The 23,428-nt window shown below is 38.3% G+C and overlaps 1 protein-coding gene across 3 annotated transcripts in view; it reads right to left on the bottom strand.

Moving 5' to 3' along the window:
* G3BP1 (G3BP stress granule assembly factor 1) overlaps nt 1-22,104 on the bottom strand; it is a 30,281-nt gene extending 8,177 nt beyond the window's left edge. The window contains exons 1-6 of one of the 3 annotated variants that reach the window (XM_022590197.2): nt 21,992-22,104; nt 7,032-7,144; nt 4,939-5,020; nt 4,292-4,465; nt 1,383-1,473; nt 351-444 (exon numbers count right to left, since the gene is read on the bottom strand). In XM_022590197.2, the coding sequence (XP_022445905.1) occupies nt 351-444; nt 1,383-1,473; nt 4,292-4,465; nt 4,939-5,020; nt 7,032-7,126 (536 nt within the window). In that variant the 5' untranslated portion in view covers nt 7,127-7,144; nt 21,992-22,104. Of the gene's footprint in view, nt 1-350; nt 445-1,382; nt 1,474-4,291; nt 4,466-4,938; nt 5,021-7,031; nt 7,145-13,401; nt 13,439-21,350; nt 21,565-21,991 lie in introns of those variants that run through there. The other 2 variants (XM_022590196.3, XM_089909590.1) reach the window with 2 other exon arrangements.
* Nucleotides 22,105-23,428: the final 1,324 nt, after the last annotated feature.

Below are 23,428 nucleotides of genomic sequence, written 5' to 3'. Positions count from 1 at the left end.
ATGAAGTTCTTTATTGTTACTTAACTCATGTCTGAATTTTTGTCAATTTATGTCTAAGTCCTTGTACACCTTGCATCTCAAAAAAAGCACTTAAAGCTATGCCTTGATGTATTAAATACTTGATAACCGAAAAGCAACTGATGGATACTATTTAAGTAGTCCTCAGACTACAATCTATAGTAAACAAGTTATATATTTATGTTACATACCAAAAGCAAAACCTTTCTTCTGGGAAATTATCACTATTTTCTGAGATAATTCTGAGCATTATGGCTGCCCTCCAACAAACAGAAAGACTAACAACTCAAATTCTCATGCAGCTCTGGACAGATGAACAAAGTTTTCCTTACCTGACAGTTTGATCATAGAAAGTTCCAGAATCATCAGGTACCACCTCAGGTGTCTGCTGTCTTTCTTCAGGTTCCTCTACTTCTTCTTCAGATTCTAAATGAGAAAAGAAATTTAACATATTTGTGCTCACTTAACTCACAAATATATTCACTTGCACAATGTTCATCATGATAAAAAAGGCAATGAAATAAGAACAGTACAGATACATAAAAAGATAAAGAAAATTGGGTAAAATCATGACGTAGGCTTTAAGGACAGAATTAAGGCCATCGTAATGTTTGGGTTACAAGCATGGAGTCTGAGGTCATATTGCCAGTAATCCAACGAAGGTTCTACCACCTAACTAGCTATATGACATCAGGCAAATGACCTCCGTGCATTTCAGTGCCCTAATTTACTAAAAGGAAACAATAGTTCCTAAAATACTTATCTGTAAGGCTGTTGTATTATACAATAAATACAAAGCACTTAGAATTCTGAGTCATACAGAAAACACTAAAATACTAATTACTCTTAGCATTTAGAGACAATTCTCCATGGGTAGCTGTGTTTCTGCATATCTTACAACTGAGGCAATGGCTAATCTTTGTTCCAGACTACCTTTTAAGAATATTTATACAGCAACACTCTCGGAAAACAGCGTCTCTCTCCAGAGCAACGGGCAGGCATGTTTGCTGCCCCATTATAAGGTTTTGGTTGCTGAAACTTAGGTTCCACTCTAGTAATGCACCCCACTGCACTGCAGGTATCATCTAAACTTCTGCAGTGTCCCACGGAAACTATGGCTAAGATGCTACTATTGTTGCTATAATAACCTGTCTACTTCTGATTTAGGAGTTTGATGTCTTCTACCAATATCAGTGAAGTAGACTAACCTATCAGCCTCAAGTAGGTTAAAATCTCCAACCCTTCTTATGCCTTGACAAAAGTTACTAATGAAAGATACAGAGAATTATGAAAACATTCAAGAAACCTACACTCTCTTCAGGTCAATCTGATGCCATCCAAAAAAATTTAGACAAGTAACTTACCTTCCTGAGGCTCAGTGACAAAGCCACCAAAGACCTCATCTTGGTATCTGAAGATATCATTATGAACATAGAACTTATTTGCAACAGAGCCCTGCAATGCCAACAGAAAGTTTTCATTTATTCAGGAAACTTTTAAAATTCCACATCACCCTACACCATCGTTCTCAACTAAAGGCAATACTGCCCACCCCAGGAGACATTTGGCAACTTTGGGAGACATTTCAGGTTTCCCGTGAGGAGGAGAGCTGACAACTACTGAGGAGATGGCAGGGACGCTGCCAGACACCCTACGCCGCACAGGACATCCCCACAGCAAGCAGCCACCCAGCCCCAAATGCCAATAAGGTCAAGGCTGAAAGGATCCCTGCTTTACATTACATACTGTGTGCTTAAAATACCACCAGGTGAATATCCAAAACTGACAAACTCTAAGTATTTAAGATGCCAAAGCCCAGACTTCAAATCATTTCTTGAACAATAAATACATATTACCAATTGCAACAGATATTTTAAAATTCGCTAAATCTCTATCCAAGAATATTGACACAAGCACTCAAACGTGTAGCTAAAAAGGTTTGCCTACACTAGGTATAGGACACAACTACACTGAAATCCAACTATGTCATTTACTAGTCATTCAATTTCTAAGGCTGTTTCTTCATCTGCAAAATGAAGGATACCAACTTATACTTTAGAGCTTTGAATATTAAATGAGACAGTTTATGTAACAATCCATTATACTATGGTAATGTTAAGATCTTCCTCTTTAAAGGCAAAAAAGAACTAAATTTAGAATAATTAATAATCATCCCATGATTCCTTGAATATTTAGAAGTCCATCAACAATTTTAACACTATAGATAATCTAAGCCTTCCTCTAAAAATCATGACTAAAACGACTTCATGTAATTTTTCAAATAGACAACTGAGTTATTTTATATTCAAACAGAAAAATGACAGGGATTTTAGATTCACTACCCTTCAACAGAAAAGTATCTGACAAGTAATGCTAGAGAAAACTTTTAGTCAGCAGGTCCTCTTGGAGCCCCTTCCACACGCTCACACAGATAGGATTCCTTACTCTGTTCATTCTGGACCAGTCGAGAAGGCAGTACAAATGCAATTAATCAACATAAGCCTGTAGTCTTTTCATGAAAAGCATGATAACTAAAAAAAAAAACAGGGCTCCTTGAAGTAACAGCTGACTCCAGAACTGGGGTCGTGTCTGGAGCAGGGAGAGTGCAAGGTGAACCTGAAACATCTGTGCCACGAACTGCCCCCCCGCTGCAAAAAAAACCCCAAAACAAACAAACAAAAAAACAGAAACCCGCTTGAAGGGGTTCACACTTAGCAGGTCCTAGGACACTTCGGAAATTAATAAAAAATTAACTAAATCCATTAAATAAAGACCCCATGACAGATAGAAGAAAAGGCAAAGTTCTTTACAGTAGAATGCCAACTAATAAATAAAGAATTAGATGATCACCATTTGTAGCCATCAGAGTAGCAACTGATTCTGGCAAGAATCAATGAACGCTAGAACTAGCGTCTGAAAGTTTGATGAAGAACAAAGTATACGCACAGTCTCAAAGAAGCACCCACAATTTACTTACTAATGAGAAAAGTAAAAGCACTAACTTTACAGTGGCAAAACCTGGTGACCATCACCTTAACTAAGTAATTCTAATAAGGGGCCTAAATGACATCAAGTGCTACCTAATGTGAGGCACTGAAAGACATGTATAACCTAAAACTAATTATAAGGAAATATCAGACAATTCAAACTGATGCATTCTACACGTAATTTGATTGTCCTCTTTAAAAATGTCAACGTCTTGAAAAACAAAAGATTAATGAATTATAGCTGATTAAAGGAGTCTAAAGAGACATGACAGCTATATGCAACGTGTAATCCTGAACTGAATCTTGGACAAGGAAAAAAAAATTACTATTCTTTGTATTACTGGGACAATAACCAAAATTTAAATATGGACTATAGATGGATAATTGTATTACAAATACTCTAATTTGATAACTGTACTATGGTTATGGAAGAGAAGTCCTTATTCTTAATAAGTGCTCACGGGCTTCCCTGGTGGCGCAGTGGTTGAGAGTCCGCCTGCTGATGCAGGGGACATGGGCTCGTGCCCCGGTCCGGGAAGATCCCACATGCCGCGGAGCGGCTAGGCCTGTGAGCCATGGCCGCTGAGCCTGAGCGTCCGGAGCCTGTGCCCCGCAACAGGAGAGGCCACAACAGTGAGAGGCCCGCGTACCACAAAAAAAAAAAAAAAGAAGTGCTCACTTAAGTACTGGAGGATGACTGGGCATAATACCTCCAATTTACTTTTTTTTTTTTTTAATTTTATTTATTTATCTAATCTTGGCTGCGCTGGGTCTTCGTTGCTGCACACAGGCTTTCTCTAGTTGCAGTGAGTGGGGACTACTCTTTGTGGTGGTGTGCGGGCTTTTCACTGAGGTGGCTTCTCTTGTTGCGGAGCACGGGCTCTAGGCGTGCGGACTTCAGTAGCTGTGGCACATGTGCTCAGTACTTGTGGCTCGCGGGCTCTAGAGTGCAGGCTCAGTAGTTGTGGCGCACGGGCTTAGTTGCTCCGCGGCACGTGGGATCTTCCTGACCAGGGATCGAACCCATGTCCCCTGCATTGGCAGGTGGATTCTTAACTGCTGTGCCACCAGAGAAGTCCTCCAATTTACTTTTAAAATAGTTTAGAATTAAAAATGATAGGTAAATAGAAAAAGAATTATAAATGTGTGGACAAATGTGGCTCTAGGTAAGATATATGAAAGAGTACTTCTGCACTATTATTTCAACTTTTCTGTATATTTAAAACTTCAAAATGAACAGTTTTTAAAAAAACATGTACAACCTTTCATTGTTATTTTTTTCATACCTCAGGAGCAAGGACAAAGGTCTGCATGAACCTCCTCAAAGCCTGGTTGTTATTAGAGAGCAAACCCATCACCTGGACCACCACACCATCATTCAGGGTGGCATGAGCATCGACATGACGGATCTTAGTGTGGCAATTGGTGAAATTTTGTGACATCACTTTCCTATGGATTTCCTAAGGAATCGAAGAAAGAGAATGCAGAATCTCCAAGAACAACAAAAAACTTTCTAACACAACAAAGACAGAGCATTTACCTGTGCACATTTAAATTACAAACTACACAGACCCCACTGTAATTTGTCTTAATATAGTATATTCCCAATGACACCTTAACCTTAATTATTAAAATTATTGTCCTTAATTAACATAACTAAAATGTTTACAATAGATGACCCCCATGCTAAAACCTATCATCTTCCAACATAAAAGAACTTCAGAATATATCATACAAAATGAACAAAGTGACACTATAAGCTTTTCAATGATTATCATATAAACCAAGTAGTTACTGAATACCTAAATTTCTAAACAGAAGTTGAGAAATTTCATCTTTAAATATCAACAAACGTATCAAGCATGTATCCGCCTCAATTCTATGGGTTATTTTCTAGCTGCTCAACAGCCTACACGAAGCTTGTTTTGCTTACTTTCTGTCCATAGACTGCATCTGCTGGCTTTCCATTCGAATCCAATCCCCCATGGACATAAGAAGAGTTCTTTCCATAAAATCTGTAAAGCAGAAAGATACTCGTCATCTTCAAGTATCCTAAGACCAGGTATTTACTGTTCATGTTTGAACCCATCTGTCTGACTAGTACATTCTTGGAGGCAGGAATGTATTTTCTTTTTCATCTTTGTATGCAATCATAATATATGCATCACCTACATGTCACAACATTTGCTGAATGGGAATGAATATGGTCAAGGAATTTTTATGAGTCACAAGTTTCAGGTCTCAGGAAAGGATGATCATGTTGGGAAGGATCTTGTAGTTCACGTCAGGAAGGCACCTTAAAATAAAAGTTCCTGTTTTCACTCAAGGAGACCACAGGTAGTCCTGATATACAAGAGGACATCTATACTCTCTACCGACTTAGAGAGTCCTTTTATATCTGAGAATGCACGTGATGAGTTCCCATTAAAAACCCAGTAACTCAGGCAGATAGGTCTTAGGAGTAGTTTTAACAATTTTTGCTGATGCATTAAGAGCTTCAGACTTAAATCTTCATAGCTTTAATTCACCTATATCCTCAAAATTGTCTTGTTTTCATTACAACAATACTGAATTAGGGAAGCGCCAACAATACCCCACCCCAACACACACACAGACACAGAGAAAATACCCTAACTTGGGGATAATCACTTTTAGGATTTCTTGACACTTGTACTCCAAATTAACAATTTTTCACAAATAAGCCCATACATGTCATTCTACATACTGATTGTTTTTTCCTCCAAAAAAGGGACAGATCTGGGGCCTTAAGGATCTCAAAAGTACCTTTCAACTTGCAAAGTTATTAAAAGGCTGCACATCAGCCAGAATCAGTTCACTGCTGGCTAATCCACTTTTCATTGTATCTAAAATGTACCTCAGAGATGAAATGTGAAAAACAGATGTGTTAGAACCAGTAAATAACAATATTGAGAAGAAATGTATTTGGTTAGTTTGTTTCAACTGCTGCTCCACTTTAAATTCCAAATGTATGTAACTTCTAAAGGCACAGAATACAATTGACAAAAAGAACAACAAAAGAGGGGGAAAGAAAGGTTTAGGACTTGTTCTATCACTTAATAGGTGTGTGACTACCAACAAATTTTTAACCCCTTAGTGTCTTTATCTGTAAAATGAAGTTAACTATCCTACAATGCCTTACTAAGAGGTTTTTATAAAGATCAAGAAGAAAAAGGTAAAAGTGTTTTGGAAATTCTAAAGCCTTAAAAAAAAACAAAACACAAGTGATTCTTTCCATTTTCAGAACAAGGACTCAAAATGAATTTTAAAAACATTCTCTTTCACCTAATAATCATGTGGTATCCAATATGCAAACTGGCAAGATATAGAAGAAAAAATCGTTCTGGTCCAACAAATACACATTTTAGAATTTCTAAAAAATATTCTAATAAGTCTACATAAACAAACTTAAGAGCTTTGTATAATGCAGCACTATTTGTAAGAGGAAATAATGGAAGCAACTTACATATTCATCATTAGGGGATTAAAACATACATTACACCTCTGGAAAATAAAACCTCATGGGTAACAAAATTACTGTGATACATGTACTACCCTTGTAAGATGATCACAGATTATCAAGTAAAAAAGCTAAAACACAGTTTGATAAAAAAATTTGCACCTACATAGAAAAACCGTTAGCATATCAACACAAAAGTATGTCATTACAGGAACACTCTTGCATCTTCTTCAATACATTCTTACTAAATAATTCGTGATTCACCAAAAACAGCAAAACGGCAAACAAAATCAAGAGCACAATTATTATACGTTTACATTATCAAGCATTACTTTTCTGATAATGTATAGGTAACTTAGACTAATTTTTAAATAATATTTGTATATTCTACTATTACATAATTTGAACTACCATCACTTTTTGGTACTTACAAAGCACTTTTATGCAGTAACCCTAGAAGGTGCATGATGAATAAGAGAATCTTAAGGATTAGTTCCCACACACTAAAACGCAGCATTAGATGATGCTCAGGAAAAGAAAGGTCTCACCTGTGTAGCATGTCTGGAGCCTGGTTCAACAGTGTGTAATACTGTCTCACAAATTCCCGCCCGACCAGCAGGGGACTAGGCTTCTCCATAACCATTGCTTTGGTCAATTCAACCTGGAAAAAAAAAGTCAAATATGTTCAACCTGAAAGATCAAGTACAAGGGGAGAAAGGGTCAGGGGAGAAGACTGAATCATTTAGCTGAGACGGACTCATTGACCAACAAGATCACTTCAGCAATTCTTGGGGCTTCCCTGGTGGCGCAGTGGTTGAGAGTCCACCTGTCGATGCAGAGGACGCGGGTTTGTGCCCTGGTCTGGAAAGATCCCACATGCCACGGAGCGGCTGGGCCCATGAGCCATGGCCACTGAGCCCGGGCGTCCAGAGCCTGTGCTCCGCGATGGGAGAGGCCACAACAGTGAGAGGCCCGCGTACTGCCAAAAAAAAAAAAAGCAATTCTTGGTTTTTAAAAGGAATAAACACTATAAGAAACAAAACCCACACAGACCAGTGAGGTTTTATATATTCAAATTTACTGTAATCAGATAAATGCTATGGGGGAAAAAAATCACTACGAAGAATTAATTCATCATTATTCCCAATATTCAATTTCCTTAAACTTAATATAAGAACTTCAAAGGTACATATTGCCAACATGCATCCTATCATAACTTTCCCAAGCCAATAAAATCAATTAAGCATGGTCCACTTGTAATATTACAACATATTACTATGGCAATATTAGGTTCAAGGGTGATAAATATATATTTGACAATATAAACACATACTATCACATTTTTAGTCAAACTAAATCAGAGAAATTTTTACTCCCTTTAAAAATGAAAAGAAATTCTAAAATGAAAAAAAATAGGCAAAGAGTAACAAATAATGTTTTTACTCAACAAAATAATCCCTACCACCTCAAAATTATGACTTAAAGTATGTTGGAGTGTTAAGGCACCTGGCACACAGTAAGTTCTCAATTACTGTCAGTTATTATTTTTTTAAAAACCCTTTCAAAAAAATATTTGGCATGAGATAATCCAAGTTTTCATTTGAGGAGATAAAATCATCCCGAACTTTATAAACATAAAGGCAAACAGAGGTATGTATAATTAACTACAGTATAAAGGAAAAATGAGAGAAATTGTATTTCAGTTTTCCTAAAGAATGGGCAAAATGGATCGAGTTTGGTTGGTCAATTCCTGTACAAGCCATCTGTAGAGATGATTATCCTCATCTAGTGCATGACTGCATTATTCTTGAATACCTAGACCATTTATTTATTACTTGTTTCACCAGGATCTAAGAAACTAGACTAATAACATCAACCTAACTGCATCCTTTGATACTGTCAAGTAGTCTCATTATAATATAAATTTCTAAATAATATTTTATCAAATATTGCTTCCCACATCCAATCTTTCCATGAAAAATGATGAAAATCCTCCAGGTTATATATCAAAGGTAAGAAAAATAAAAACTTAAGACCACATCTGGAACTTCTCCTTTCCCTTTGAGATTATCTAGATAATTCAAATTAAAAAAAAAACAACTTAGTTTGATTACCATTATCATCAGTGTTTTACTTCAGGTCATTGCCATAAAGCCAAGAAAGTTAACATATTTATACAGTAAATTGATCTTTACCTCATTTGTGAATTTTTTCTTTAACTGTTATACTTCTGAAGCTTGTCAGAGAAATCCGTATTATTAACCGAGTTTCTTTATTAGTTTAACAGTTTAATATAACTGAATATTTTGCAAACTAGGTTCTCAATTAGCATTTTAAAATGTTCCAAACAGATGGTACTTTATTCCAGGATTACCTCAAATAGCCTTGCACACTCCCAAGGCTTATATTCACACTATGGTTCCATTAAGGTGGAAACTCCAGCTCAAGTCTCTCCTTTAAGCTCTTCTATAATAAATATCAACCAATCAGCTCGAGGGAAATGGTAGCAGTATTTAAAAATAATCTTTCTGTCAATTATATCTCAATAATTGAGAAAAAAGAAAAAAATAATATTCCATGTGTGTAAATACACATAGCATTTTAGTGAAAAGAAACCATATTGCTTCAATATTTAAAAAAAAAAAGGACTGATTCTTAAAATAGCCAAAAGCGTCAAGAATTCTACGTAAGTCATGGTCAGATAAAAATAACATTTTGAAAGAAGGCTACAAGCTTCTTTGAAGTCATAAAGTTTCTTACGAGTAGAGACAATTTCTTATGCAACTTTCTAGCCCTAAAACTTAAGAGTGTCTGACACACTCAGGAATAAAAAGCTTTCTTTCATTCATCATTCTCAACACAAGTGGAGATTAGAATTTTATACAAGCAAAACAGACTTCTGATCATCCATTTGTCAGACTGAACTATCAGGTTGTCCAGAATTCAGATTATGGCCGTAAATACATTTTTTTTCCCAATGATTAAGAAAAGGCCAAAGAGAAAACTAAGCTACCATGCTTAAAAAACAGAAGCTGCCTGACAGGGAACAGACTGGGAAGGACTGGAAGGGAACTGGCTGGGGTGAGAGGACTGTATGCATTTGGGTGATGGCTATCCGTATACAACTAAAAAACTTTTCAAACTGAACCCTTAAATTCTATAATTTTGTGGTTTGTAAATTATGCCTCAAAAAATCTAAATAAAAATGCTTCCACATTAAAAAAAAAATCCTGAAGACAACATAAAATGTCTTAGAATAATTAAGAGTACTGAACCACCCAATAGCACCAGTGACTACAAAATGTTTACGGAAGTTCTTCAGTAATCTAAGACCATACACTGAAAGTTTTGGGAATAACCTTGTCTATTTGATCATCATTCCCAGTAAAAAAGAAAATGCAGAAAATTTTGGCAATTTGAGCCCAAAAGATTCAGTCTATACAAATAGACTCAATCAATTCTCATTAGAAAAATTTTATTTGGTAAATCACCACCCTGAAATCTCCACCTTTATTTCTGGTCCAAACATAAAACAGAAGCTATGAGAAATATGTAAACTAACATCATACCCTCCTGAGAATAAAGTCTTTAATCTCACCCTCGTTCATGAGAACTCTCAATTCTGTCAAATCTAAAATAATGAAAGTAAACAAAATCAAATGGCATCATCTCAGAAAAGCTGATGTTTTACGTTACTGATCCACTATGACAATTAGAAACTACGCATACCAATGAAAATACATGCTAAAAATACATGAGATCCTCCCTCATTTATTAAATACTCCTGAAACACTGTGTCCTTTTAGAAGAGGTTTTACAAATTTATAATACTATGGATTCTGGCTGTTCCTTATATAACATCATATGCCAACGGATACATTATTGGTTGGACTATGAAGCATGTACCAAAATCAGAAATAAGAGACAAACTAGATAGTCTTATTATTTTAATTATCAACAGCAATTCCCCCTTCCCCATGCTGATGTGAAGACTGGAAGACTTCCTAAAAGATACATGCCACTCTCCCAAGACAAAGTAAGTTCATTAAACGTTCCAAGTAATTCCAATTTGGAGATCACTCCCTTGCAACACTGCTGTCAGATCTACAGGATAAACCTTTTGGGGTATATATTACAAATCACTCAAAAGTAATATTCCTAAAAAATGATATAAAATTAAATCATTGTGGTCTAGAAAGATCAGTGATGAAAGAAACAGGACCTAGGAAGAATACAGGGGGAAGGAGGAAATCACTCACTTCCACTAAAGTTTACTTTCCATTAATTTTATATCCAAGTTTGTAATATTCTGAATGTCATAATATGCCAAAATTGTACTCCACAAAGGGGACAAGAAAAATACGTTTTAAAAATTATACTTCCCCTTAAAAATTTTTTCAAGAAATACTGAAAAAGTCCTAGTTTAGGGAAAGGGGAAGAACAGAACAGTTCTTGACCTCAAGAAGTAAAGAAAAACTTGGCCACTTAGAAATACTTAAGGAAGCAAAGATAGTAAACACTACCTTCACTTTACCAGTTCTAACTGAACTGGTAAATCTAAGACCAGCAATGTGTAACAAATGAACTCTGAAACTGAGTGCTCTATTTTAAAACAGTGAATGAGTATTTGAGATGCAACAAAAGGAAACCTTCAAATTTTCTCTGACCAATTCTCACTGGGCAAAATTCTACCACTACTTGTGCTCCTGAGCTACTAACGATCTCTCTGGTGCCCTCAGTTCTTTAATCTTTAAAATTAAAATTATAACTGCAAGAATTAAGTGTCTGGCAGTAAGCAATGAATGTTAGCTGTTACTATTACTTTTACTATTATAACCATTAACTATAGTGAAAGAAAACATTTCTACATCCCACCATTTTCTGTCACCCAGAAGACTATTTAACTATTTTGCTAGCAAAGTAAAAAGAGGATTATCTCCTGAGAGAATAACAATTTTTCTAGGGCTTCCCTGGTGGCACAGTGGTTGGGAGTCCGCCTGCCGATGCAGGGGGCGCGGGTTCATGCCCCGGTCCGGGAGGATCCCGCGTGCCGCGGGGCTTCCGCGGCTGGGCCCATGGGCCATGGCCGCTGGGCCTGCGCGTCCGGAGCCTGTGCAGCGGGAGAGGCCACGATAGTGAAAGGTCTGCGTACCGCAGAGGAAAAAAAAAAAAAAGAATTTTTCTAGAGTACCTTGGACTACGGAAGCCCAAGCACTTAATGTAAAACTACTTTTTAGTGAACTTCTAGGTTGACTTGATGACTGCAGTGGTCTACTCATGAATGCCACAGAGTCACCTGTGTGCCCACAGAATGTAACTGGCCCAATTAAACTGTAAAACCAAATGACGTGCACATCTTAATATCTTAACTTTTAAAACATGCATCACGAAGCTACAATAATTTTAGGTACGTTTATGCTATGTCAGATATAAAAATTTCTGCTCTCTTTAAAAAAAGATAAATAAAGCATTAAGTTTTACTTTTCTGTTAAACACTGCCAAAAATTTATTTTATTCTTAGGCTAGGAAAATAAGTTTGCTGCAGTATTTCTAAAACAATTTTTATCCATCAGAGTCATAAAGAATATTTCCCCTGAGGAAAAACTACAAGAAAATACGAGTCAAAATGTTTATCTCACATTAGCAGCCTAAAAACTGAGAATACTAACCACTCCTTTTTTTGGGGGGGGGGGAGGGTGTTTATGTTATGAAATAAACCATACAAAAAGTACTATATAAAAAACACAAGGTGTAAATACATACAACATAAGGTTTAAAAAGTATTCACCGTTTCATTACCTGTGTTACAGAAAATTATATTTTGTTCCATATAATATATATAAAACATTTTAATGGAATACTATGTACATGTTAAAAAGAATAAAATTCATAGACCTCTGAATTGCTGGAATGTCCTGGGATGAACATGAATTACTTTCAGAATAAAAGAAAAAGAAAAACGCAACAAAGGGTACCAACATCCAATAATTTATGACCTGTTATCTTACATATTCTAGCTCTTAAAACAAAATGATCTTTAAAAATCCCTGTAAGGGACTTCCCTGGTTGCGCAGTGGTTAAGAATCCGCCTGCCAATGCAGGGGACACAGGTTCGAGCCCTGGTCCGGGAAGATCCCACATACCGCAGAGCAACTAAGCCCGTGGGTCACAACTACTGAGCCTGCACTCTAGGGCCCGCGAGCCACAGCTACTGATGCCCACGCACCTAGAGCCCTGTGCTCTGCAATGAGAAGCCAAAGCAATGAGAATCCCACGCACCACAAGGAAGAGTAGCCCCCGCTCACCGCCAACTAGAGAAAGCCCACGTGCAGCAATGAAGGCCCAAAGCAGCCAAAACTAAATAAATAAAATAAATTTAAAAGAAAAAAAAAATCCCTTTAAGTTCACAATTCCATAAACTAACTCCACACTGTGTGATTTTAGTTAGTCCAAGTGGGATACTTTACCAGATCTGAGGACCACAGAACATCTCTCTGTATTTACTAGCAGCAAGTATAGATGGTCCAATTTAAACTTTTTCATGATGCAGGAAGTTTCTATCTGGTTACTTTCTCCCAACTTTCAGGGTTAAGGTCTTAGAGTGGAGCAACCTCCTAAAAAGCTCTTGGCTTCATCTCTAAATCTGTCTTATGATATCTATGTACTTTGCTTTTTTAAAGGATTATATCAGAATATTTTCTGATAAGTTTTCCAGTTTTAGGAAAGATTCGCTTCTGGCTTCTAATAGTATAATTTTTCCAATAGCATCACTTCGTGTTGGCCTTAGGGTCCATCAAAGCAAACAATAAAAGCATGACTAAGGTAGTCTACAAAACAGGAAAAAAAAAGTTTGAGGCAACAGAGTTGATATTAGTTACCTACAAGGAGTGAAGAATGTAATTTTTATACTTTTCTTACCTTATTTGTAAAGCATGCAACATCAATGAGTGCTATTCTAAAAAAAACACACACGGAAATGTCAATACCTCATGTACTAACATAATCACTGATTTGTTTTTACTAGTTGACCCTGATCTGTGAAATATTCAATACTTCCCTAACTTTCAAAATACTCACCTAGCCCAATTTAACTAGACTGCATGGCAACTTTAAAGAAATTCCACATCAATTTTGCTGAAATTCAGAGAAATGTTAAAGGTGCTTCTTTTAACTGAGTCTAATAGAGCTGTGAGAATTTATGTTCCAAGAACAGGAAAGCATTAAGACCAACTATAATCCACCTGAATTTTTAAATAGTTGAGATTACTCTTTCTAATAATAGCAAAATAGCAAAATGTCTTAATAACTCAGGATCTGTTAAGTGCCCAATGTAAATTAAGAAAAAGCACAGCATCATACTCTAAGAGATTAATATGCAGAATGGATACAGAACTCCCACACAGATCATTCAAACAAAGAATACCTGAGAAAAAAACAAGCAAAGAAATGGAACAGGCAACTCTCAGGAAAGTAAACGGGCAACAACAAAAGATAAAAGTAAGTAACTAGTAAAATGCATATTAAAACTTATCACTTCTCACAGGAGATCCTCCAAAGTATTAAAATATCACTCAATATCAAACACTGGAAAGGAAGTCATGAAAAAAGAACCTGCAAAACTGCTGAGTGTCAACTGGTACAACCACGGTGGAGAACAACTCTGTAGTTGTCTAACAAAATTAAAACCAATCTGATGAATCCAGCAATTCTCTTGTAGATTGATATATAAACAAGAGAAACTCACCCATTTACAAAAGATATAAACAGAGAAAGTAAATGCCACCCTATTTCTGAAACATAAGACAGGTAACAATTCACATATCCATCAAAGGGGTAATGGATTAAGTTGCAGTTTATTCACATCATGGAGCGGGCTGTATGTAAGATTATCATACGGGCACTTAAAAAAAGATTAAAAAGTGATACAATTAATAATTACGCCACTTAACTGGAGTGAACTAGGAGTGTTCCTGGGAAACCGAGATATAAAGTCACCCTATTTATAGCAGTCATAAAGTCAGCATGAACTAGATCTCAGAAACAAAATAAGTTGGGCTTGCCTGGTGGCACAGTGGTTAAGAATCCTCCTGCCAATGCAGAGGACACGGGTTCAAGCCTGGTCCGGGAAGATCCCACATGCCACAGAGCAACTAAGCCCGTGCGCCACAGCTACTGAAGCCTGCATGCCTAGAGACCGTGCTCCACAACAAGGGAAGCCACCGCAATGAGAAGCCCGCGCACCTCAACAAAGAGTAGCCCCTCTCTCTGCAACTAGAGAAAGCCTGCACACAGCAATGAAGACCCTGCGCAGTCAAAAATAAATAAATATTTAAAAGATAAATAAATCAGCTTGGATTTAAAGAAAACAAAAAGTCACTTGCCAAATAAGTACTGTATGATAGCCTTGAAATGTTTGTTTTTAGTATACACAAAACAATAGCAGTATTGTTCATAGATACATTGGTAAATTTATTTTTAAAACAGCCTGGATGTAAAAACAGACAAATAGATCCATGAAACAGAATAAAGAAATATATTCACACATAAATGTACAATTGATTTCCGAAAGTGCAGACAATTCAGTAGAAAAAGGATACTTTTTTCAACAAATGGTGCTGGAACAACTGCACATCCATATATAGAAATAAAGAGAACCTCAATTCAAGACTCACAGAATATTAAAATTTACTTAATAGTTTTAGGTTTTACCTAAAACTATAAAACTTCTAAAGAACATTTGAATGACAGTGAGTCATTTTTGGACACAGCACTAAAAACGTGATCTATAAGAGCACAGATTGATAATGTGAACTCCATCAAAATTAAAACCTTCCAGGGACTTCCCTAGCAGTCCAGTGGTTAAGACTCCGCACTTCTACTGCAGGGGATGCAGGTTTGATCCCTGGTCAGGGAAGTAGGATCTCTTATGCCGCACGGCATAGCCAAAATAAACGAATAAATAAAAACTTTCACTTTGCAAAGACACTATCAAGAGGATGAAAAGGCAAAGCAGCTTGAGGTAACTATTTGCAAAGCAACTTGTATACAGAATATATTAAAGAAGTCTCAAAATTGAAAAACAACTAAAAAATATGAGCGAAAAATCTGAAGAGACAATTCATCAAAGAAATTATTCGAATGTCAAATAAGCACATGAAAAATGGTGAACATCAACACCATTAGTAATTATAGAAATGCAAATTAAAACCACAGTAAAGTACCACTACACACCTGTCAGAATGACAACTTAAAAGGCTGATAATAAAGCGTTGGCCAGGATATCGAGGAAATGGAACCCTCAAACATTGCTGGCAGGAATGTAAAATGGTACAACCACGTTGTACAAGTTAGGCGGTTTCTTAAGAAGTTTTATTTGTAATAGCTAAAGGCTGGAAACAAACCAATGTCCATCAACAGGTGAATGGATAAACAAATTGTGGTATATTTACAGGACAGAACAAACAGTATTACTCAGCAATTTTTTTTAAAAAAGCACATATTGTATGATTCCATTTACATAAAAATTCTAGGAAGTATAAACTGATCTTCAGTGACAGAAAGCAGATAAGGGATCCCTGGGGGCAGAAGAGGAGGGAGAGTGGATAGGAAAGAGGGAATGCAAAGGAGCATGAGAAAACTTTTGGGGATGATAGCTATTTTCACTATCTTGATTGCGGTGGTTTCATAGGTATAAACAATGCCAAAAGCTATCAGATTCTACACTTGAAATATGTGCAATTTATTGTATGTCAATTATACCTCAATAAAGCTGTTTTTTAACCCACCAATATAATAGCTTGGAAAGACAAAAGGTCATCTCAGGGGAAGAGAGCAGAACGGGAACGTGTACAGGAAAAAAAAGGAAATTTAAAAGAGTGACTCAAAATGTTAACTGTCAATTCTGAGTACAATGACATTTAAGGGATCTTTTTACTCTTTTGTAATAACCTATCTAAAACACTACGGAAAAATAAACAGCGAGGGTTTCTGTGTACTAACATGAATATGTTGCAAATTTTGTTGCAAAGTTATGCTATGTATTCAAACATTTGAAATTTGGCTTAGTTATGAGAAATAAAAATGCTTTCCCAGACCAGAGAAAAAACTACAGAAACCAAGCCGCTTTTGCTCAGAGGAAGAGCAGCATTAACTATCACTACATCTACTACAGTTCAATCTACTTTCCAAACTCTTGACATTTACCACCTGTCACCCTCCTTCAAAATTCTTCCTGACAACTTCTTGGAGACACAGGACAGGCAAAATACAACATGAGCCTGAAGTACCTGATAAAGAAAGAAAATGCTTAAAAAAAAAAAAAATACGGGAACATCAAAAGAACACAAGAGTCAAAACTGGAACAATTCAAAAAATGAAGTAATAAGAAGAAAACCAAAAATAAGTTAGGAGAACACTGGATTACAACCCCAAAGAATATCCATGAGCCCATACTGATATAACTAAAAATTTAAAAATTAATGGGTAAATACTGTTAAAAAATGGGAAAATGAAGAATTAAAAAAATGGAGAGAAGAGACAAATCTTTCTTACCTAAGAATTTCAAATGACGGAGAAGAAACAAGGGAAATAAAGAATCACCATGAGAACAGCACCATTAAGAGCTGCAGGCAAGATCCACTAATGAATGCTAACATTAAGCGGGGAAAATTTAGAGAAACAGAATATCTGCCTAAGTTCAAAGTGTTTCCCCCCAAATGTTTAGTAACTACAGCGGTAGCTTTAATATATGTCCACATATTCAAAGATTTTCCTCCCTTAGTGACTAGCTTCTCATAAAAAGAATATGGAAAGGAAAAAAATACTAACCTGGTACACACCACTTTAATCAAGTGATCAAGGTTAATTTAAATTCAACTAGGAATGGTATTATGTGCCCCGTGATGCGGTAAGAAGGTTAAGTCACCTCTGTGGTGTTCTTCCCAAAATCCATAACCTCAGTCTACTCAACACCAAGTATAACCAAACTGAGATCAAGTGTCAAGGTCATTAAAGACAAAGAAAATACAAGAAACTGTCACAGGTCAGAGAAGAGAAACCAAGCAGACAGGAGGACTAACTGCAATGTGGTATACTGGATTGGATCCTAGAACAGAAAAAAAGGACATTAGTGGAAAAACTAAGGAAATCCATATAAGGTCAAGCCTTTGTTAATAATACTTTATCAATGTCAATTTATTTTTGAAAAATGTACCATGATTAGGTGAGACGTTAACATTAGTGAAGTTAGGTAAAGGGTATACAAAACATGTCTGTATTGCAACTTGTCTGTAAATACAAAATTACCTCAAAAAACATGTTTCCTCAAGAGAAAAAAATTCAAGAATTGACAAAATTAATTCACTAACTTTTCTTGGTTTTGAACATCCCTTCCCCAATCCAGCATTAAAAGCTAGTCAGCTAGGTTTATAATTAAGCAACAATCTGTCCTTTCTCACCAAGATGAAAAAATACTGTTAACTATATACTAATGCTTCATATATGAAATTCCTTGAAAACATGAATTTCCTATGCTTTAGATCTCATAAAGCATAGGTGGATTTATGCCAGGAATCCCTAGGAGTAAGCTCAAGATAGTCCATAAACATGTGATATACTTGAGGCGCAGTTGTTAAAACAAACAAACAAAAAACCCTGGAAAGGCAGGTAGGTGCCAGTGATGCCTTCTAAAACCTTCAAAGATTTTTTGAATAAGGAAATTCTAAAACCTTCAAAGTTTCTGAACAAGGAAATATATCTAGCACATATCCTTACCAGTTACACCACTTGCTTTACAAAATAGTTTAGACAACTATTTAGGTTACAGAGCTCCAGGTCTTATATGCAAAAACATGAGAAAACCTAAGATGTGTGAATGCACTTTAAAAATACATAAACAGCTATACAAATAAGCAATGACGCTGCCACAAAGCCACTTAACAGCCACCAAGGATGACATTCCTACTAAGCTGAAGTGTGTCCCATCTAGGAAGCCAGCTTTTTATCCTCTGAACCATATCTTACCATCTCTAATATTTACTTTTTATTAAATACCTGAAATACAGCACCCAGGCTAAACAGCCAAGCAATATGACATAACAGATTGGCCAGAATGCAGAAGTGGAAATCTTATCACTTAAAATCTAAAGATCTGATTTTATTTACAAAGGCCACAGCCTACAAGGGAACTTTTAATAACTTTCTGCTTTGTTAAGCCCCCTCTTCCCACTCTTCATGTGCAGATTTTTCCTAACTCTTCACCCTCTTCACCTTATCATCAGGCTTGCAATTAAGCTTTCCCAACCAAAGCCAGAGAGGGTGACCAAGAATACTATAAATAAACAAACAAACAGAAAGCTGACTTTTGAGATTTAAAAACAAACTTAGTTCTTCACCACAGCGTGATCACCAACTACAAGTGTGATTACAGTTGCTGAATCTTAAGTTTAACTCCATGGCTGGAAGGATAGTACTGTACTAAAGGTCCCACTAGGTGTTAAAAACTGATGGGGGGGGCCTTTTTTTCTTAGCTACCTACTTTAACAATTATCTCCCTCTTTAGAGTCAGTAAATTTTGTCCAAGGAAGTCTTAAAGTGCAATTAAATGAATATACAATGCATATTTGAATTTTGAAGTATTTTAAGAAACAAATCTAACTGCAAAATGTTGAAAGATCAAGTGGGTAATGTTAGTAAACTGGCAAAAAGAAAAACTGGTTTAGGTCACACATTCAGGCTTTATACCGAATTTCATTTTTTAACACTGCCCCATCCGTCCTAAGAACCATATACAATTCACAAACCTATAAAAATTTAAAACAAACTTCTGCCCTTTACTTTCTAGGCAAAGTACTGAAACAAGTTTAAAAAAAAATGTAAATTACCAAAAACTGCTGTGAAGTAGGTCACCAAGAAACATTACCAAATCTCCTGATGTTCCCTTAGCAGACTGTCAGCTGAGAACAGCAAACTAAAGTGAGTTAAATAAAAGAACAAAGAACTACCTACTTTTCTACCGGTTAGAAGAGATACAAAAGCTTAGATTCAAAGGATTTTAACAGCAAAAGTAACCTCTAGTTTGGATTGAAGACAGGCAGACAAGTCTTGTATTATCAATTTGCTTCAATTCATTTCTTCTTGATCAATGAATACACAAGCAATCAACTGGGCTACCAATCTGTGAAATACCAGGTTTCATATTCCTACCCAACCGATAACCATTTGCCTGAAGCCAAGAACATTATTTTTTAAAATATCTGAAGGGGAAACTAACAAAAATTTCCCTCAAATAATACACAAAGAACTTTCATTCTGATATATTCTACCTCAAGGAATAATTAGTGGACTCATTAACAGTTTAAATGTAGATCATTAGTGTTTTAACATTTGATAACTTAAAATGTTAATTCAATAGCTAACTGGTGTATATAAATGCAGGTAACTGGAACTGCTACAAGAAGGCAAGTTCCAAAGAAAACAATGTTATACTCTAAAGCTATGTGTCATTCATGGCAACACCAACAAAGGTGTTGGAACCTGTCCATAAGCTATTTTGATCCTGTATCTACTGCTACTTTCTGTTAAGAAATATGGAAATTACTGGGTAAATGGAAACAAAAATGTTTGTTTCCTCACAGCTTTTTAATTTACTTACAAAGATGTAAATTATGTGTTCCCTCTAGCAGCAAAAACAATTCTTATACAAAGACCAATTCTAAAAAAAGTGTCTGCACAAACAAAATAGATAAACTTCTTTTAAAAAAAAAAGAGAGAGAAAGGAAAATGGTCGACAGCCATTCCAATCAAAATTAATTCGGAAGAGCTAGCTCCAAAACTTTTAATGTAGCTTTAGCTCAAGTAGAGACATTTGTGATGCAAAGTAATGATGCGGACCTGCAACACAGGAACATTTATTATTTCATTAAGTCAAGGAATAAACTGGTTTTAAAAAAATCTCAGATATAACTCTACTAGAAAAATTTACACTCAAGTCTTTGAAGGTGTCTTCTACGTTTGCATATAACAAGAGCATACACACAATGCTAAATAAATGTATGTAGACAAATTTTCATCCACAGAAGTTCCCAACTGCCATAAGGGTAAGATTTCCAACACCTCTCAATCACCCCTAATTCACCTAGCTGAGGCTCCACAGAGGTCACATTTGTACTGTAACTGGGCACCAAGCTTTCCACTCCAATTTCAAATTTTCACTTATACGTCATGGCCAGATTTGAAACTCATCGCTCTGCAACCTCATTTTCTTCAACTACATAAATCGAGGAAGTTCAACTGTCTTCTCGAGGGTCTTTCTCAAAAGCCTGCTCCAATTAAAAAAGGAAGAAAGAAGATTCAAGATCTAATATCAGAGCCTAACTTCCTGCTGGCGGGAACCTCCCATCATCAGGCTCTAAGTTTCAAATCTGACGAGGAACACTGTCCAGGATCATTGGGGCTTATTCATTTTACTCTACGCTTTTCCCAGAAGCTTTTGGGGCAGCACATCCATCAGCTACCTGTAGGAATATCTGTAGAAAAGAAGCCCAAAAAACCCTTTCTTTTCCTTTGAAATAATCCCACGTCCAACCCTCGTCTCCCTGGAAGCCCTCAACTGGCCCAAGTACAAATACCGCTGCAGTCGGCCTTCCGAGGCTGATGCTGACCCCAAGGGAATAGCGTTCTGGGGGCAAAGATGCCCTAGAGCCGCACAGGGCGCTGGGACAAAGAATAAAACAGGTCCGGGGACTGGGAGTCAGACCGCCTAGGTTCAAACAAATACCTGCCCCTTACGGTCTGTGTGCTTTTGACCGTGTCACTCCACCTCTGGGCCTTCGAGTCCGCTGTAAAAAGAGGGAAAGCACCGTACATACCTCAACGGGGCATTTCGGGAGTAAAGAAGACACACACAAGTTGCTCCGCACAGTGCCTGGCACACAGCTAGGGCTTGGAAAAATGTTAGCTATTATCATCACTCAATATCCACGAACTCGCTGCTCCCCGCGTTACTCCTAGTAAAACCTAGAAGCAGCACTTCTGCTTCCCGAGTCGAGAAATTCTCATCGCACCTTCGTGTCCCCCACCCAAAGAAAAACCTCCTCTGGTCTGGGCTAAGCTGGAGACCCCCGCCAGGGAAAGAAGGACTCGGCTGGCGCGCGGAGGGGGGCGGGGGGGCAGGCGGGAAAAGCTACCGAGCCGGCCGCGCGGGGCCCCAGGCCCCCGAGATCACCCTTGGACCCGGGCGGCGGCCGCAGCTCGCTCTCGCCCGCCGTGGCCCTTGGGCGCGGCACGCGCAGGCGGCGGACGCGGCCACGGCCACGCGCGCCGGGCCGGTGGGGGCGGGGGGCGAAGAGCCTCCGCGCGCCCGTGCGTCCGCCGCGCGCCTGCGGCCGTTGCGGAGCGGGGGGTGGGGAGGCGCGCCTCGCGCGGTCGCCGTTAGGACGTCTCCTTCTCACCACAGCCCCAGCTCGTCCTCGTCCCGGGGCCGCCCAGCCCCGCCCACACCTCGGCGTACCTGCACGGCTGAGCGGGAGAGGAACAAGCTCTGCTCCACAGCACCGCAAAAAGCAAAAAACCCCTCACGCAACTGCGTCCGCACACACGCGTGTTCCGTCGCCGGGCTATATAAGGGCGATTCAGCCTAACTTGTTGCGGCCAGGTCGGGCAGTCTGGTAGCCAATCCCGACTGCGCACCCTGGGCTCTTCGAGCAGCAATTGGGTACTGACTCAGGATGAAGGCGTGGCTCTTGATTGGCTTTGACTCATGCCTATGAGACTGTGAGGAGCTCGTTTCCCTAGTAACGGATTGGCACTAAGAGAGACCAATAACTGAAAGGTACGGTGGGAAGGAGGGTGGGAAGTTCTTTGACCGATATCCACGGTAGCCAATAAATGTTTGAGGGTGCTCCCATTCGTTACAACGTCTTCCCCAGGGCGGAGATCCGCTTTCCATGCAGGAGCGGTTGCTCCACAAGGTGGGGCCCGTGTACTTTGGGGAAGTAAACCCCAAGCAACTAGGAGGTGGGCGCCAGGGTGGCCAAGGAAGCCCACCAATCACAGCGCGGGAAAGAGCTGATTGACGCAGAGGTTGGACCGCACCGAGGAGACCTAGCCCCGGGTACGCCGTGCCCTCTGGGGCGGTTCTGAGGCTGTCTGGGCTCAGGCTTCTGTCCTTTTTTCTTTCTTCACTTCTTGGGTGCGATCCCTGAGGACACCTCTCCCGCCTTTTCCTCACAGTTTGGTATCACTGGAGCCAGGTGGTACAGTTTCCCGTTGTTTGGTTGTTTTGTTTTGTTTTTCTTTCTTATACCAACTTTTTTATTTCCATGAGGCCGCCTAAGGGCACTTGCTGGCTCCCACCATTAGTCAGCACTCTTGTGGAACAACTGTTCAACGAAAGCCAGAGGAGAAAGTAACTCCCGTTGTTTACCTAAGATCCTGTAAAAAGGTCGCAGGTGAAAACCGTTGAGTTTGAGGACACCCATTTCTACCCTGCTGTTCTCGGCAAGTGCTGCGGCATGCTGGCTGGTGGGTGTTCACCGAGAAACGGGAGTTTGTAAATTCTCCGATGGGCTTGGGCCTTCCTGCAGCATCCTGGGCGTCACCACCATTGTCATTCAGATTTCCAGTTGCTGTGGTTGTGAGGGCTTATTTCTTCAGGTCGTTGCAGTCTTTAAAAGGTTGATTGTCAGAGTGTTATATAATGACTTCCTTGGTGGCTCAGTGGTTAAGAATCTGCCTGTTAATGCAAGGGACACGGGTTCGAGCCTTGGTCCGGGAAGATCCCACATGCCGCGAAGCAACTAAACCCGTGCGCCACAACTACTGAGCCTGCGCTCTAGAACCTGCACGCCACAACTACTGAGCCCACGTGCCTAAAGCCCGCGCACCGCAACAAAGACCCAACGCAGCCAAAAATAAGTAAATAAGTTTATATTAAAAAAAAAAAAAG

This window comes from Delphinapterus leucas, chromosome 3 (genome assembly GCF_059928025.1).
Source record: "Delphinapterus leucas isolate spDelLeu-1000000601 "Yukka" chromosome 3, BTC_Dleu_Yukka2, whole genome shotgun sequence".
Classification (NCBI taxonomy): Eukaryota; Metazoa; Chordata; class Mammalia; order Artiodactyla; family Monodontidae; genus Delphinapterus; species Delphinapterus leucas.
This window is presented reverse-complemented; position numbering and strand designations above follow the sequence as displayed.